This window comes from Neoarius graeffei, chromosome 28, assembly GCF_027579695.1.
Source record: "Neoarius graeffei isolate fNeoGra1 chromosome 28, fNeoGra1.pri, whole genome shotgun sequence".
In the NCBI taxonomy this organism is placed as follows: domain Eukaryota; kingdom Metazoa; phylum Chordata; class Actinopteri; order Siluriformes; family Ariidae; genus Neoarius; species Neoarius graeffei.
The window spans coordinates 8,826,989-8,844,492 of NC_083596.1; the positions used below are offsets into that span (position 1 = coordinate 8,826,989).

A 17,504-nucleotide genomic window follows, 5' to 3' on the forward strand; every position below is an offset into this window, starting at 1 on the left:
ATTCTTCTGATATCAGACTTCGTAATCACGCTCAGCTTTGATCTGTTTTGATGTTGTTAGGCTGGGGGTAGACACCCTGGAAACCTCAAATAGATGTGTTTCCTCAAATGGTTCTTGGAAACCACGTGCCTTCAGTATTGCTTATTGAATGTGATTCACTGAGTATAGATTATTAGCTTATTGAGTATGGCTTAATGAGAATTGCTAATTGAGTATGGATTACTTGGTATCACATATTGAGTAGGGTGGCACGGTGGTGTAGTGGTTAGCGCTGTCGTCTCATAGCAAGAAGGTCCGGGTTCGAGCCCCGTGGCCGGCGAGGGCCTTTCTGTGCGGAGTTTGCATGTTGTCCGCGTGGGTTTCCCCCACAGTCCAAAGACATGCAGGTTAGGTTAACTGGTGACTCTAAATTGACCGTAGGTGTGAATGTGAGTGTGAATGGTTGTCTGTGTCTATGTGTCAGCCCTGTGATGACCTGGCGACTTGTCCAGGGTGTACCCCGCCTTTCGCCCGTAGTCAGCTGGGATAGGCTCCAGCTTGCCTGCGACCCTGTAGAACAGGATAAAGCAGCTAGAGATAATGAGATGAGATGACACATATTGAGTATTGGTTATTCAGTATGACTTATTAGTAATGAGTATGACTTATAGAGTATGGATCATGAGGTATGGTTATTCAGTGAACCACTTTCAATAAGCCACACTCTTCCAGCCGCACTCATTAAGCGTAGTTCACGGAGTATGGTTTAAAGAGTATGGCTTATTCAGTATGGCCTACTGAGTACAGTATGTTTTGTTGAGTAATGCTTACACAGTATGGCTCAGTGAATATGGCTTATTGAGTCTAGCTTATGGAGCATGGTTAATTGCGTAAAGCTTATTGAATGTGGCTCATTGAGTATGTCTTCTCGAGTAGGTATTATTGAGTATGGCTTATGGAAAAAGGTTCATTGAGTAAGGTTTATTCGAGTATGGCTCAAAGAGGATGGCTTATTGAGTAAGCTTCATTGAGCATGACTTGCCGAGTAAGGTTCACTGAGTAAGGCTCATAGAGCAGAGCATTTTTTAACATAGTTACGGGGAGACCAAATGGTCTCCCAGTGGCCAGATTTGGTCTCCTAGTCAATGCCAAACCAGCTTCACTGGGAGAGCAAATTTTAAACCAAGTTATGTCTCATCATTTGGTTCAATCAGTTGCAATTAATTAACCAAGTACCATGTAAGTATACATTTAACAAGGAAAACGAAGATCTATGTTATAAGATCTACACACAAGATCATGTTGGTTAAGGAAAACTAAACTAAAATTTGGTTACTGAGATGGCTGATGTCAGAATCCGATGTCATTACTGTGTAACTTTGAGTGTCTTTGACATACGGTAACATTTGTGCTTGGTAATTGCTCTTGATAGCTGTGTAGTCACTGTAGTGTGTTTGTCTGTATGGTGATTGGTGAACCATTTTGCATCACAGAATATGTCGCAGTGGTGCAGCCGCATGGACTCTGGGGCCTGTGACCATTGTATTGCCCAGACCAGTTGGTCTCCTAGTGGAAAATCCTTAAAAAACCCTCTGTCATAGAGTCTTGCTCAACTTCTAGAGGATGGCTCAATGAACATGGCTACTTTACGATGGTGCACTGAGTATAGGAGTATAGTTTATTGATTCTGACTTGCTTAACTGATTGCTTGGATAATTGTAAAGGCACGTTTTTTGTGTCCACTTTGGATGTGAAAATTACATAAAATCAGACATGGGACAAACAGATAACTCGGCACTTCCTGCTTAACACGACTGCAAGAACAGCAAGTCAGTAAGTTTGTGATTTGTAGCTAATTGTCCAAACATGACTTATTGTTTCTTTTAATCAGTTTGCACAGGCTCGGAAGAGTTTTGGAAAGTTACTAGTGTGCAAAGAGGGAAACCTCACCCAGCTATTGTTGTGGCAGGAATAGTCCAGTGCAAAAGATCTATGCAAAGGGGTGTGGGGGTTTAATATTAACACACACACACACACACGAAGGACAGCAGAGTCTCATTTTTAGGAAGACATCAGTCACTATGCATGTGGCATTATGCAGGCTTTGTGTCTGTTTAAAGTCTAGTGGACAATAGACGCATAAACACTGTTACCTAATGGGAAATTAGAGTGACTCTCTGACTCCTAATTGTTCCTGAAGCCAGCCAACTTTCCCCTTGGCTTTTAACAACCTGCTTGAGTGTTAAAAGCTGTCAAACTGCTGAATCCTGTCCTGTTATTTCAGAGTTCTGCAATCATAATGAAATGAAAACGAGATCCAGGAAAATGCACAACGTGGTGTCATGCTCTTGGCCTTATATCTAGATCTGTGTGTTCATAATTAAACAGGCATGCAAGTCAGCTCACAAATACTAGAGTTTACGTGCATTCATGCCTTTTACTTGACCAGCTGTCAGAGACAGATGTTTGAGTGTTTTTGTGATCAACATTCCACAAAAGGTTACGGTGCATCTGTGAGGAGTTACTGGATCCGAGACCATTCTAACGAGGGAGGTGCTGATTAGATAAAGATAAGGTTGGACAGAATAACTGCTAATCAAATGACATACAGATAATAAATGGAACATGGTGAAAAGGAAAACATACAAAGGTCATTTTCTTACTATGAGTTTACCAACAGTGCAAATTTATGAAATGGTTGTTATTAGAGCAAAGGCAAAGATGCGCTTTTTGCATTTATTTAAAACTGTCTAAAGATTCACATATGCATTTGGCTAATAGATAGATCAAATTAAATGTGAATCTCACTTTTTTCCCAAAATGTTAGCATAACATAGCGTAACTATCCATCCATCCATTATCTGTAGCCGCTTATCCTGGTCTACAGGGTTGCAGGCAAGCTGGAGCCTATCCCAGCTGACTACGGGCAAGAGGCGGGCTACACCCTGGACAAGTCGCCAGGTCATCACACGGCTGACACACAGACACAGACAACCATTCACACTCACACCTACAGTTAATTTAGAGCCACCAATTAACCTAACCTGCATGTCTTTGGACTGTGGGGGAAACCGGAGTACCTGGAGGAAACCCACGTGGACATGGGGAGAACATGCAAACTCCAAACAGAAAGGCCCTCGCCGGCCGCTGGGCTCGAACCCAGGACCTTCTTGCTGTGAGGTGACAGCGCTAACCACTACACCACCGTGCCACCTCATAGCGTAACTAATTAAGGATTAAATACAATGGTCATACAATTGTTTGTTTGTTTGTTTGTTGTTGTTTTGTATGTCCATTGCCTCCACCAAGGAGGTTATGTTTTTGGTATGGTTTGTTTGTTTATCTTTAAGCAGGATGGTACAAGACCAACCAATCCGATTTCCACAAAACTTGGTGGAAGGCTATAGCATGGGCCAAGGAAGAATCTATTACATTTTGGAGCGGATCTGAGATACATATGCCGCTTTTCCACTACAAACGCGGCTGAGCCGTGCCGTGCTGAATCGAGCTGAGTCGGGCTGAGCGGGGCTGTTGGAGTTGCATTTCGACTACAACCGCGCTGAACCGTGCTGGCTGGAAGTGGGTGGACACATTGGGTGGAGTTAGTGAAAGTGGGTGGACGTCACGTGATGTCGTTAAGCAGCGCAAACAGTGACATCAGTGACAGTGGCGGAACAAGTCAGAGCCGGGCCGGGGGCGGGGCAAATGACCGGGCCCTTTATTAAAGCTTATCATAACATCATTTTAGGCTACAAAAACGAAGTCCTTCAAACGAACATGTAACTCAGACACAAAAAACATTAGGATACTGTACATGGCTCATAATAAAACATCAATAGCCTATACTGCGCACATTATTTGAAGGGCATACGAATGAGCGCTCAGAGGTTGCAACGGTGACAGGAAGAGTCAGAAATAAAAGGAGGGCGGTGCAAACCTCACTGAATGCACTGTGTTTACCAATTTCAACACTACGGGGTGCAACTATGTTATTTTATACATTAAGTCCTTCAAACGAACATGTAACTCAGAAACAAAAAAACATTAGGCGACATACATGGCTCATAATAAAACATCAATAGCCTACTGCGCGCATTATTTGAAGGGCATACGACGAGCTTTGCGCTCCGCGAACTCGTCCACGATGCTCTGTATGTCACTGATTCAGTGAGCTTTTAAGCGGTAGTCTCACGACCCGAATAGTAAACAATAAACATGGAGGACATGGAGTCGTTAGTGTTGCTGGTCTTGGTGCTGTGGCTTGTTGTCACCGACAACGCCAACAGATACTGGCAAGAGCGTATAGATGAGGCGAGGCGCATAAGGCTTCAGAAATTCTCGTAATTCGTAATTCTCCTTCTTCCGGGTTTACGGTGTTTACAGATCCCAGCGCGCTCGCGGGACGTGTGTGGGCATGTGAGGACACTCCTCCTCACCAATCAGTGCACAGGGGAGTGTCTGCTCACGCCCCCAACCTCACTCGGCACGGCTTGGCTCGCTTCAGCCCCACTCCAAAACGGTGCGAGTTTTAGGGGCTAAGCAGGGCTGAAACGAGCTGAGTCGTGCTGGTTTTTGGTAGTCGAAACGCGAGCCGTGTCGGGCTGAAGCGAGCTGAAGTGAGCTGAAAAAGGGTAGTGGAAAAGGGCCAATAGATCCATGACTTTAGTTTCAGTTTCGCTAATGTTGTCAGATATGGCATTTGGTCTTCATGGGAGTCAGAGCTCAAAAATAGCATGCATCCTAAAATCCATTTGATGGCAATAACGTTCAGTATTGGGCGGCACAGTGGTGCAGTGGTTAGCACTGTTGCCTCACAGCAAGAAGGCTCTGGGTTCGAGCCCAGCGGTCGACAGGGGCCTTTCTGTGTGGAGTTTGCATGTTCTCCCCGTGTCCGCGTGGATTTCCTCCGGGTGCTCCGGTTTCCCCCACAGTCCAAAGACATGCAGGTTAGGTTAACTGGTGACTCTAAATTGACCGTAGATGTGAATATGAGTGTGAATGGTTGTCTGTGTCTATGTGTCAGCCCTGCGATGATCTGGCAACTTGTCCAGGGTGTACCCCGCCTCTTACCCATAGTCAGCTGGGATAGGCTCCAGCTTGCCCGCGACCCTGCACAGGATAAGCGGTTACAGATAATGGATGGATAATAAACGTACAGTATTGACAAAACATAGCCAATGCAGAAATACGTTCACTCCATATCTCATCTCATCTCATTATCTCTAGCCGCTTTATCCTTCTACAGGGTCGCAGGCAAGCTGGAGCCTATCCCAGCTGACTACGGGCGAAAGGCGGGGTACACCCTGGACAAGTCGCCAGGTCATCACAGGGCTGACACATAGACACAGACAACCATTCACACTCACATTCACACCTACGGTCAATTTAGAGTCACCAGTTAACCTAACCTGCATGTCTTTGGACTGTGGGGGAAACCGGAGCACCCGGAGGAAACCCACGCGGACACGGGGAGAACATGCAAACTCCACACAGAAAGGCCCTCGCCGGCCCCGGGGCTCGAACCCAGAACCTTCTTGCTGTGAGGCGACAGCGCTAACCACTACACCACCGTGCCGCCCTCACTCCATATCACAATCCACATTTACAGGTGCCAGTAATCCTCTGGGATGCATATGTAGGTACATAATTCTAATAATTTTGAAAAATATCCAGACATATAATAATATGCAGTTGCAGACTTGCATACGATAGAAGAATCAAGTATCGTCCTTGGAGGAGGTCGGCACTCTCCAAGTGCCCTTCTAGTTTGATGTTTTTTTTTTTTATTTGTATTTGTATAAGTACAAGTGAAGCTTCATGTTTTTACATTCAATACTAATGACACTGAAATTGTTGCAACCTGTTAACAAATTAGAAATGCGAGACTTCTAGTATTTATTAGAACTGCTGTGAGAAGTCAGATGATGTTGAGTTGAAGCTGTTCAACTTTTCTCCAGTTGAACTGATACAACTCAGAAAACGCAATGTCAACATATATTCACGTATAAACTATTTCCTATAGAAATATGAACCATGAATGAAAGAGTAGTGCCTCTGTGTACTGTTTTGCACAAGTTTGCCATTCCACTTCCTTATATGGGCGATGTTTCCTGTTTTTGTTTCTGATTGATTTGCTTCAATTCCCAGGTTTATTGTTCAGTTATCTGCCTCCAAACATATTATTTAGTAACTACTATGAATTATTCAGTAAGCACAGAGAACCTAATGAGAAAGATAGTGAGGAATGTAAGTATGGATCTTCCAACACCTCCCAGAAGTTGAAGGTGTTAATTAATTATTGCACCCTGTTACTTGTTACTCCTGCCTAGTTCCCTTTGTGTTTGTGTAACCACAACCATTTTATAGACATAATAATACATGATTTGAGGATTTGGACTACTAGTTAGCTCATCCGGCTGTAGGCCGGGCTGGATAAGCTTATGTGATCACGTGTCATCCGTCCGTCGTTGTCGTCGTCCGTCCACAATTTACAAAAATCACTACTCCTCCTACAGGATTGATTGGATTTCCATCAAACTCACACACAATGTTCCCCAGGTGGGTGTACATAAAAATTGTCAGGAGGGTAGTGCCACCTGTCATATTTATGATTTTATGGGCATCTGAAATTTTTGGGTGACTTGTCACATTAAACGCTACTCTTCGTAACCTGCTGGGACATTTTCACTGAAACTCATCCAGAAGACTCTAAAGACATATTCCAACAAGAATTGTTCACCAGGTGGTGCCACTTACTATGGATGAGGCTACAGATGGGTCACGTGCAATTTCACGAAATTCGCTACTCCTCCTACAGGAGAGATCAGATTTTGACCAAACTCATGTGGAATGTTCCCCAGGTTGGAGTATAAAAGTTGTCAGGATGGTGGCACCACCTGTCATATTTAACATTTTATGGGCATTTGACATTTTTGGGTGACTCGTCACACCAAACACGACTGTTCGTAAAGTGCAAGGATGTTTTAACTGAAACTCACCCAGAAGACTCTAAAGACATATTCCAACAAGAATTGTTCACCAGGTGGCACCACCTGTCATGGATGCGGCTACACAGGGGTCATATGCAATTTTACAAAAATTGCTACCTCCCACAGGATTGATCGGATTTCAAACTCGCACACAACAACAGTGGCCGGTATGAGCTACAGCCTCATTGAGGCTGTTTTTTTTTTTTATTTCTATTACTGCCATTGTGACCAGTTCTGATCATGTGCTTCTACAGAATGGTGCATTTTTAATTATTCAGCCCTTGTGCTTTTCCTGGTGGGGGTCGTGGGGGCAACAGGATGAGAAGGTCAGCCCAGAGTTCTCTAGCCCCAGGTTCCAGGTCCCCCTCTGGGATTCTCAGACATTCCCAGGCCAACTGTGAGATATACTCTCCCACCTTGTAAAGTGACCAAACCACATAAACTGGTTCCTTTCATTTCACATACCGGTAAACTCTCAGGTTGCTGTGTTCACCATATCAAGCAACACTGTAGCGGAACCTCATTTCTGCAGCCTGTACTCATAACCTTATTCTTTTGGTCACTACCCATACGTCTTAACCATCAAGGAGGATAAGATGTCGATTAACCAGTAAACAAAAAGCTTCATCCACAAACTGAGCTCCTGCTTCATGGTTTACTTAGTCAGAAGTAAAAAGGAACCCTCATTTGAAAAGGAAAGGGCATTCATTTGGCATGTTAAGTGTTTTCCGTTCAAAATGTACTTTTAGACTTCTGGTTTCAATTTTTGGCTGTCAGTATATTCTACTTATTTGGAAAATGTTACGAAAAAATGTATTCATTTCCATATGAAACAACACGGAAAACATGAATGATTCCTTAAAATAAATTATTTGACCACACATTTTACCACACAGCTATGCTAACCTTAATGCGAAAGAACGACAACCTTCTTTACTATAAATGATGTGAAGGTTAATTAAGCTAAGGCTATGCTTCTGGGTCCAGTCCAAACGTTTCCAAAGTGTCTTAAACAAAGCTGTCAAGATGAAGAATGGCTTTGTTTCTTATCTTTTGTTCCAAGGAGTAAAACGCTGGCTTGATATTGTTGTTGCCAAAGTGATTAGTGGGTGTTCAGGGAGGGTATTCGAGTAAAAGATTACTGAACCAGAGGCACTACTATACACGCACACTCATTTCTATAGTATATGAATGGTTTTGGCTGGCAGTCACACGTCTGTAACAATGCAATCATGAAACTGCGTTTGGTACAATCTAAATTTACATTAGACCATTGTTTTAAAGGTCAACTGGACTGTAAATCTGTGTTGTGGGGAATGAAGGAGACTGGAGGGAATATGATGGTTTATCAAGGCAGGAATGAAGAAATGGGTGCTTTGATTGTTCTAGAGTAACATTTCTAAATGCTGGGCCGAATCACAGAATCTGAGATGCTTTATGTTACAGATGGTCGTACATTCAACATATAAGGAATAAAAAAATTAAACAAGGTAGCAAGTAAAAATAAATAAATAATTATGGCTGGGTTCTTGCCCAAACTGACAATTGCATCATCAGTTTTTCTTTGGCTAATCAGACACAAGGGATACCACCACACTTGCCGGAGCAGTTGCCGGAGCAGTTGGGGGTTTGGTGCCTTGTTCAAGGGCACTTGAGCCAATCCTGCTGGTTGAAGGAATCAAACCAGTGACCTTTTGGTCCCAAAGCTGCTTCTCTAACCATTTGGCCATGGCTTCCCCTGATGATGATGATCAATCAATCAATTACTTAATTAATAAATACGCCGGCGGCACGGTGGTGTAGTGGTTAGCGCTGTCGCCTCACAGCAAGAAGGTCCTGGGTTCGAGCCCCGGGGCCGGCGAGGGCCTTTCTGTGTGGAGTTTGCATGTTCTCCCCGTGTCCGCGTGGGTTTCCTCCGGGTGCTCCGGTTTCCCCCACAGTCCAAAGACATGCAGGTTAGGTTAACTGGTGACTCTAAATTGACCGTAGGTGTGAATGTGAGTGTGAATGGTTGTGTGTGTCTATGTGTCAGCCCTGTGATGACCTGGCGACTTGTCCAGGGTGTACCCCGCCTTTCGCCCGTAGTCTGCTGGGATAGGCTCCAGCTTGCCTGCGACCCTGTAGAAGGATAAAGCGGCTAGAGATAATGAGATGAGATGAGATAAATACGCCCAGACCTGTGCAATAACTTCATAAATACTGCTTTCTGAAGATGACGTTGGTGTAAAATGTCTTTTTTTTTTTTAATTTAGGCATTTTAAATAGTTGAGGTTGAAATTATAAAACTTTCCCTTTGAAAAATGATAGAACTGCCACCCAGTGACATCATACAGGGCTATAAAACTTTGATTAAAAACACACAGCACAGGTGCACACTATATGTCTCCAACCATCACTTTCTTTCTTTCTTTCTTTCTTTCTTTCTTTCTTTCTTTCTTTCTTTCTTTCTTTCAGCTGTTCCCATGCACCCTGTATTTCTTTGATGAAATACCTTGAAAGCATTCTTTATATGTTAAAAAGCTTAAGATTTGTTGCTACCAGTCTTCAAGAATAAATTAACCCAACACCACAATCCAAATGAATTTAAAATCAAAGCATGGCTTTAAACGGACACTTCAGCCAAAAATGTAAGCATCTGTTGAAAACATGTTTATTCGCGTCAGCAAAAAATGCAGTAGTCTCTAGAGAAAGAGATTCTGGTTAATATAAAAATCATCTCCTGATGACACATCATGACTCTGAACACTTTGGGAGTTCTCTTCTTCAGAAAAACATGCAGAAAACCACATAATAATAAACAGATTCCTGATGATCGCATGATGTATGGGTTTTATAGTGATGAGATATTGAGGGATGTCATGTGAATTTTTCATTTCTGGTGAGGTCAAGAGATTGCAGTCCATCATGATGAATGGAAAGCACGCAGTGTAGAAATGTACTGATCAGAGTGGAAGGTATATTCAATTTTAAAAGGATCCTCCAGCGGATTTATTCACAAGCTTATTTTAAGTGAAAGTAATTGCAGGGTTCAAAAATCAAACTTTCATTTTCGGAAACCAAATAGTGTTCGAGAAAAATGAATTTTCTTTCAAATGGGTTTCCTGCGGTGGTGACGTATGCGATGACGTCAGGTAGCGATTGCTTGGAGCAACCCAGCTGTTTATATTCTCTGTTTGCATCGTAGTTTTACAAGTATTTTTACAGAATTTGTCAGGTTTTAAATAAATATGCCTCATTGTGTAGCGTATAAAAGCTACAATGATGCTAAAAAGAAAGCACAAGCTGGAAGTAGACTGCATTTCCACAGAGAAAATGCAAAGTGTGCTTGCTGAGCTGTGGCAAAGTGTCACCGACAGAAACTGGATGAGACATGACACCTCGCGCTACGAAATCTTTTTTTCACATGATCTGCAGAAAGTGTGTGTGGCAAAGTGTCTGTGTGGCTGCGCGCTCTAAAATCTTGGTTTAAAATGGCTCAACTCGCAGCACAACATGACACTTCGCACTCTAAAATCTTTTTTTTACATGATCTACAGCTGGTGCTGGGTAGATTAACAAAGAGAGTGTGTGGCATGGTTTAAAACAGAGACTTTAGAGCATGCAGACACACACACACACACTACACTACACACACTTTGCATTTTCTCTGTGGAAATGCAGTCTAGTTCCAGCTTGTGCTTTCTTTTTAGCATCACTGTGGCATTTATATGCTGCACAATGAGGCATAATTATCTAAAAACTGATAAATTCTGTAAAAAATACCTGTAGAACTAGCAAAACTACAATGTAAACACAGAATACAAACAGCTGAGTTGCTCCAAGTGACCACTACATGACATCATCGCATACGTCACCAGCGCAGTAAGCGCATCTGACATTTTAAAGAAAATTACATTTTCTCGAAGACTATTTGGTCTCCGAAAATGAAAGTTTGATTTTTTTTTTTAAATCTGCAACTACGTTTACTTAAAAAAAAGTTTGAGAATGAATCCACTGGAAGATCCCTTTAAGTATGTGTACGATGTAGAGCATGATTTCAGAGACAAGTGCCAAAATGGCAACGTGACACTGGAATGGGAATTTTTTCAATTCTTGTGAAATAAAGTGTCAAATCCATGATTGACTTGAAGGATTCTTTGGACCAATCCTCTGGAGTATGGGGTCTGAAATTTCTTCAATTCACCACTCAGACTTCCTCGGTCCTATCTGTATTTAATTCCTATTTACTGTTTGATGTGCCAAAAAATGGAAGAAAACTTATAATGGTTTCATCTCATCCTGTCATATTGAGCTTATCAGTCAATGTGTACAGAAAGGCTACGAAGCAAAATAAAACTTGGAAGGAAGTAGCTCTGGTGATACCTCAGGTCAGAGTAGAGTACAGTACGCAGTTAGTACAGTCAGCCTGCCAACAAAGCTAGTAGAAAGTCTTAAAATGTAAATTAAACAACCAACTTCGATACTAATTAGTGTATTATTTAAGTTGTGTTTAACTAGTTAGCTTTTTTCTTTTTTTTACATTTTGCCTGATAAGTTCTCATTAATGCTGGACAGGCCACCCTTACAAAAAAGAAGTTTATTCAAGTGTGCTTCTAGTATACTTCTTTTAAACTAAAAATAAGAGCATATGCTTTCAGTTTACTTTTTATTTACTTATCAGAGATATACTTAATAAAGTTATACATAAGTAGACTTGGCTTTTACTGAAAAGTATATAGAAAAGTCAAAGTATATTAAGCTTATACTTAAACTTTTGATCAAGATATACTTAACAAAAGTGTAATAAAGTATTAAAATATTTGTGGCTTATGTTTAAGTGGACTCGCCCTGTAGTTGTGCTTCAGCATTGTTGACTCGTAGGTGTGTCTGTGGGTCCATATACTTTTTTTTTTTTAATTTCTCCTGAGTGGGATAATTAAAAAAAAAATTAAATTTCTTTTTCTTTAGAGCTTGGATGTCAATTTCAGTTGTCATTGCCATGTTTTTATACTTTAACATTTCATACAATGTTGCTTTAAATTTTGATTTTTAAAGAAAATTAATATGTTCTTAATCCTGAGTATCTGTTTTGTGAATTCTTACCTTTAAACTTCATTGTAACTTCAGGTACAAAACACTGAAGTTGTCTACTGGTAGTGTGCATGAGGTAAGGGTTAGGGCTAGAAAACTAATAGTATACCTAGAAGGGTAACTGCAGTAAACTTCAAAACTAAAAAGTGGACTAGATAAGTAACTAATGCCGCTTTTCCACTACAAACGCGGCTGAGCCGTGCCGTGCCGAGTCGAGCTGAGCGGGGCTGTTGGAGTTGCATTTCGACTACAACCGCGCTGAACCGTGTTGGCTGGAAGTGGGTGGACACATTGGGTGGAGTTAGCGAAAGTGGGTGGACGTCACGTGATGTCGTTAAGCAGCGCAAACAGTGACATCAGTGACAGTGGCGGAACAAGTCAGAGCCGGGCCGGGGGCGGGGCAAATGACCGGGCACTTTATTAAAGCTTATCATAACATCGTTTTAGGCTACAAAATGTCCGCAACTGCGGTGTTTACCAATTTCAACACTACCGGGTGCAACTATGTTATTTAGTACATCAAGTCCTTCAAACGAACATGTAACTCAGAAACAAAAAACATTAGGATACTGTACATGGCTCATAATAAAACATCAATAGCCTATACTGCGCACATTATTTGAAGGGCATACGAATGAGCGCTCAGAGTGGTGACAGGAAGAGTCAGAAATAAAAGGAGGGCGGTGCAAACCTCACTGAATGCACTGTGTTTACCAATTTCAACACTACGGGGTGCAACTATGTTATTTTGTACATTAAGTCCTTCAAACGAACATGTAACTCAGAAACAAAAAAACATTAGGTGACATACTGTACATGGCTTATAAAAAAAACATCAATAGCCTACTGCGCGCATTATTTGAAGGGTATACGACGAGCCTTGCGCTCCGCGAACTCGTCCACGATGCTCTGTATGTCACTGATTTAGTGAGCTTTTAAGCGGTAGTCTCACGACCCGAATAGTAAACAATAAACATGGAGGACATGGAGTCGTTAGTGTTGCTGGTCTTGGTGCTGTGGCTTGTTGTCACCGACAACGCGGACAGATACTGGCAAGAGCGTATAGATGAGGCGAGGCGCATAAGGCTTCAGAAATTCTCGTAATTCTTCTCCTTCCGGGTTTGCGGTGTTTACAGATCCCAGCGCGCTCGCGGGGCGTGTGTGGGCATGTGAGGACACGCCTCCTCACCAATCAGTGCACAGGGGAGTGTCTGCTCACGCCCCCAACCTCAGTCAGCACGGTTTGGCTCGCTTCAGCCCCACTCCAAAACGGTGCGAGTTTTAGGGGCTAAGCAGGGCTGAAACGAGCTGAGTCGTGCCGGTTTTTGGTAGTCGAAACGCGAGCCGTGTCGGGCTGAAGTGAGCTGAAGCGAGCTGAAGTGAGCTGAAAAAGGGTAGTGGAAAAGGGCCATAATAGTATATTTCCAATATGCTATAAAGTATACTTTTATAAACTAAAAAGTGGACTAGAAATGTGTAACAAGTAAACCAATAGTATATTTCCAGTATACTAGAAAGTATACTTTAGTAAACTAAAAAGTGGACTAGAAGTATAAAACAAGTAAACTCATAGTATATTTCCAGTATACTATGAAGTATGCTTTTGTAAACTAAAGAGTGGACTACAAGTATAGAACTAGTAAACTATTAGTATAGAAGTTTACTTGTGGTATACTTGCAGTACAAAATAAAAAATACTAGTTGTATACTCAGAGTTTACTTCCCTTAGACTTAAAGTACACTTTTTATAAACTAAAAGTGGGCCGATTTAGTCCCAATAAGTATTAGATTCGTTTACTTACAAGTATACTGTAAGTACATTGATATCAATATACTTGGTACACAAAAGTATACTTAAGGAAATATACTTTAACTTAAGTATACTTAATAAAATGAACTTGAAGTATACTTCTTTTTGATAAGGGCACACCGACAAGTGACAACTTTAGTGGTTGCTAGATGCCCACATGAGACAAACTACAAACATGAACAGCTGTGGGATGGTAAATGTGCATCAATTTGAAAGGCTCAGACACAACATATTTACATTTACTCCGATTACAGAACAAAAAAAAAAATAGAAATGAGGCAGTAAGGATTAATTACTTTCTGGCAGTCCTGGAATTTGAACTTTCAACCTTTCACTAGAAAAACAGCCGAGCAACCGAGGATTAATTTCAGGACTAATTTCACGGTTTTGCCAATATATTTGTATTTATATTTCTATTTATAGTAATTAATCTCTATATCTGGTCCAATTACGCTAGTGACAATTGACAAAACACAAAATGGGATTGACCAAAATGATCATTTATCAAACGACAGTACTGTTTAAGGGTTAATTATTAATGCCATATTACAAACAATATTACGAACATGTTTCTGTGCTATTATTGGCCCAAAATGGAGTAAAGAGCTGACATTATGAAACTCAGGTGTGTGAAGCAAAATGTCGTGGGTGAGAGAGCATGAAGAAAGAGAGAGAGGGATGAAGATTTCGGTTTGGCTCATGACGGAGGAAACAGTGAAAGCACAGTAGTTCATAGCAGGTCGTTAAATCTCCATTCATCTGGCCGAGACAGAAACTCATTAAATAATCAGTTATACTTTGCCTAGCTGCTAGTTATTGTCTAAAAGTCATGGGAAATTATCACAAAATGATCAACACATGTTTTTGGTGCTTATCGCTATGTCCAATTATAGAGGAATTAAGAGTTATCTGCCTTGATATGGTAGATAATTTAATCATTCACTTACACATTAATGGTTTTCACAAGGACAGTCTGGGAAAAGCAGTTTCTCAGTGAAAGAGAAGCTAGCACTGGATCTTATATAAGAAATGTAGAAGTAACGACACGATAGCTAGTTCTCCAAGAAGCCTGAAAGAAGGAAACAATGTACCAGCTCAATTTCGCAATTAGGAATACTTAGAAATGTTCGTTTCGTTATTTTTAGAGAATTGTATAATACTGTATCTCAGTCATTTTTGGTGGATTGGCTCGACGCCACTTCATAAGCCATTTTTTATCCTAACTAGCGTGTCCCGTCTTTCAGCTGCTTATATATTGTGGTCTATTTATTGTCACAATGGGCTTGCTAGCAAAGCATATACCATAGCTAGTAGATAGCTAGATGCAGTTAGGAAAGCCAAGTGAAATGTCCAACTGCTATGCAAAACTATTGAATACAACATGCAAAAACATTGCGTACAATGATAAAATGTTTGAAGTGATCTCAAAAGAAATCTGCATCAGTTAATGGTTAGCGTTTCCTTAAAATATATAAAGAAGCACTTTACATTACAAGCATTTAGCGGATGCTCTTATCCAGAGCCACGTACAACATACCCAGGGCAGCCTGAGGATCAGATGCCTTATTCAAGGGCACTTCAGCCATCCCTGCTAGTCCAGGGAATCGAACTAGCAACCTTTTAGTCCCAAAGCTGCTTCTCTAACTATTAAGCCATGGTTTCCCCATATTTCTTTTGTCTCAAGTGGCTTTCAGACGTGAATGTGATCAGTATTCTGAAAGAGCATCTGCAAGGTGATTTGACCAGATTTGAAGCTGATTATATTGGCAGGAGTTGGTGATAATATGGATATAAGACTATGGAACTAAAGCATGTGTGCTAATCAGTCCACATAATCATTGGTGGAAAGGGAACATGAAAAGACAATTAATGACTGGATATTTGTTTTATTACCAAAATGTAGCTCAATCTAAACAATCGTATCTTTTAAAGTAAATCAAAGTCATGGTGATGGCGATGTCGATTAAGTCGGGGTTCCCAAAATAGGGGTTGTGATTTATCTCATGTTTTGTTTTACTCATTTAGTTTACAAATTAAATTACAAATATCGCTCTATGAAGATGGATAGTGAAGCAATAAAAATATAGTTCATTCCACTAGCGTAATATCAGAACCCATTATTCTCGACTTTCTTATGAATAGCTCAGGAAAACTACAGCAAAATACGCTGTGTTTTTCTTGGACGTTGCGTCCAACAAAATCTTCAGTAGGACATGTATGCAGGATTTAAAATTGCTAAGAAAAAATGGTGAAGCCACAACTGACTCAAAAGTGCGACTTATTTTCTAGTATAGAGCTGCGTCTGTTTACTGATTCGTTTGTGAATCAATAATGATTTCCCATGACTTTTAGACAACTAGCACCAAAGCAGTGTGATACAAATTTAAAATGAACAGACTAGAGCAAAGTGGCCAAGATGCAATTTCATCTGTTAAACATGTGGCTTAGGTGATTCCATATGTTCTTTAGAAAAGTCCATTGACTTCCAACCCCAACCATCTGACTGCAATAAAGAACTATTCCTATCATATACAGTGCCACAGAATTATGACCATGAGTTCCTACAATGGTCTGATAGAAATCTCCGACAGCACAGCATGGACTTTCACACACAGCACAAATGATCAGCCGTCCCAAGTCTGATCCCTGAAATTTGCCAATGCTCATGCTAATGAGTGATTAAGTCATGTCAGTTTGACCTGTAGCTGGTATATAAAACTGCCCTGGCTGCACTAATAAAACATTTTCCTGAATAAGCAGTCACTTAAATTGGCTTCCCTGCTTCACGCAGACTATAAAGTTGATCTCAATGCAGCTAGAAAATGTAGCTGTAGACTCAGATCTTATACTATAATTGTATGATTAAACATCAGATCTCTTCTGTACTCTTCCTAGACTATACAAGTCACTAATACATAAACAAAATAATTCAAACCAGACAAAACAACAAAAAGAAAAGTCAAAACATGAGGAAAACCATGAGTGAGTCACCCAAAGCTTAAATCAATAAATAGACATTTGGTGGAAATAAATCCAGGGTTTATAAAAGAAAAAAACATTGTAACTGACCTTTAAGGAAGCAGCCCAGCAGACAGACAGTGACCGAGACAGGCAGGTGAGGCATAATTGCCCGGCTGAGGGGCCTGAACAAGTAACGCGTCCACATCCACAGTGTTTCAGAGCTCAGAGACCCTGGGAGAAGCAAAAAGAAACATAGACATCCCTCCTCTACGACTGAAGCACTAGAACTCTCCCTTTCTCTCACTGCTCTGTCCAGGCACAGGGAGTAGAAGTTCCTTTTTCCTGTTTCCTCTCTCTCTCTCTCTCTCTCTCTCGCCAGTGAAGATGGGAAAGGCGGCAGGCCGAACAATTGCTTGTAATGAGGTGCAGCTCCTGCTTCAACCCTGAAGGGAGTGGTCCCCATGTTGACCTTACCATAGAGGAGGGAATGGAGAGAGAAAGAATGAGAGACACAGAGAGACATAATGGAGCAACGCCATCAAACATAATAAAGGTGTGGCATACATCACATAGACTGACTTTAAATCAATGGCTTTACTTTTGTGGCATTTATTCATAAAAAACCTAAAGATGTTGCTGAAACAGATTTCTATTACTTTTTTACTCCATTACTCTCACCGCTCAGTGGTTTTCTG

At 41.2% G+C, this 17,504-nt stretch overlaps 1 protein-coding gene across 2 annotated transcripts in view; it reads right to left on the reverse strand.

The window, feature by feature from the left end:
* The window catches only part of tek (TEK tyrosine kinase, endothelial), a 59,040-nt gene extending 41,844 nt beyond the window's left edge, over positions 1-17,196 (reverse strand). For both annotated transcript variants that reach the window (XM_060913431.1, XM_060913430.1), the window contains exon 1: positions 16,918-17,196. In XM_060913431.1, the coding sequence (XP_060769414.1) occupies positions 16,918-17,014 (97 nt within the window). In that variant the 5' untranslated portion in view covers positions 17,015-17,196. The remainder of the gene's footprint in view (positions 1-16,917) is intronic.
* Between the last annotated feature and the right edge of the window lie 308 nt (positions 17,197-17,504).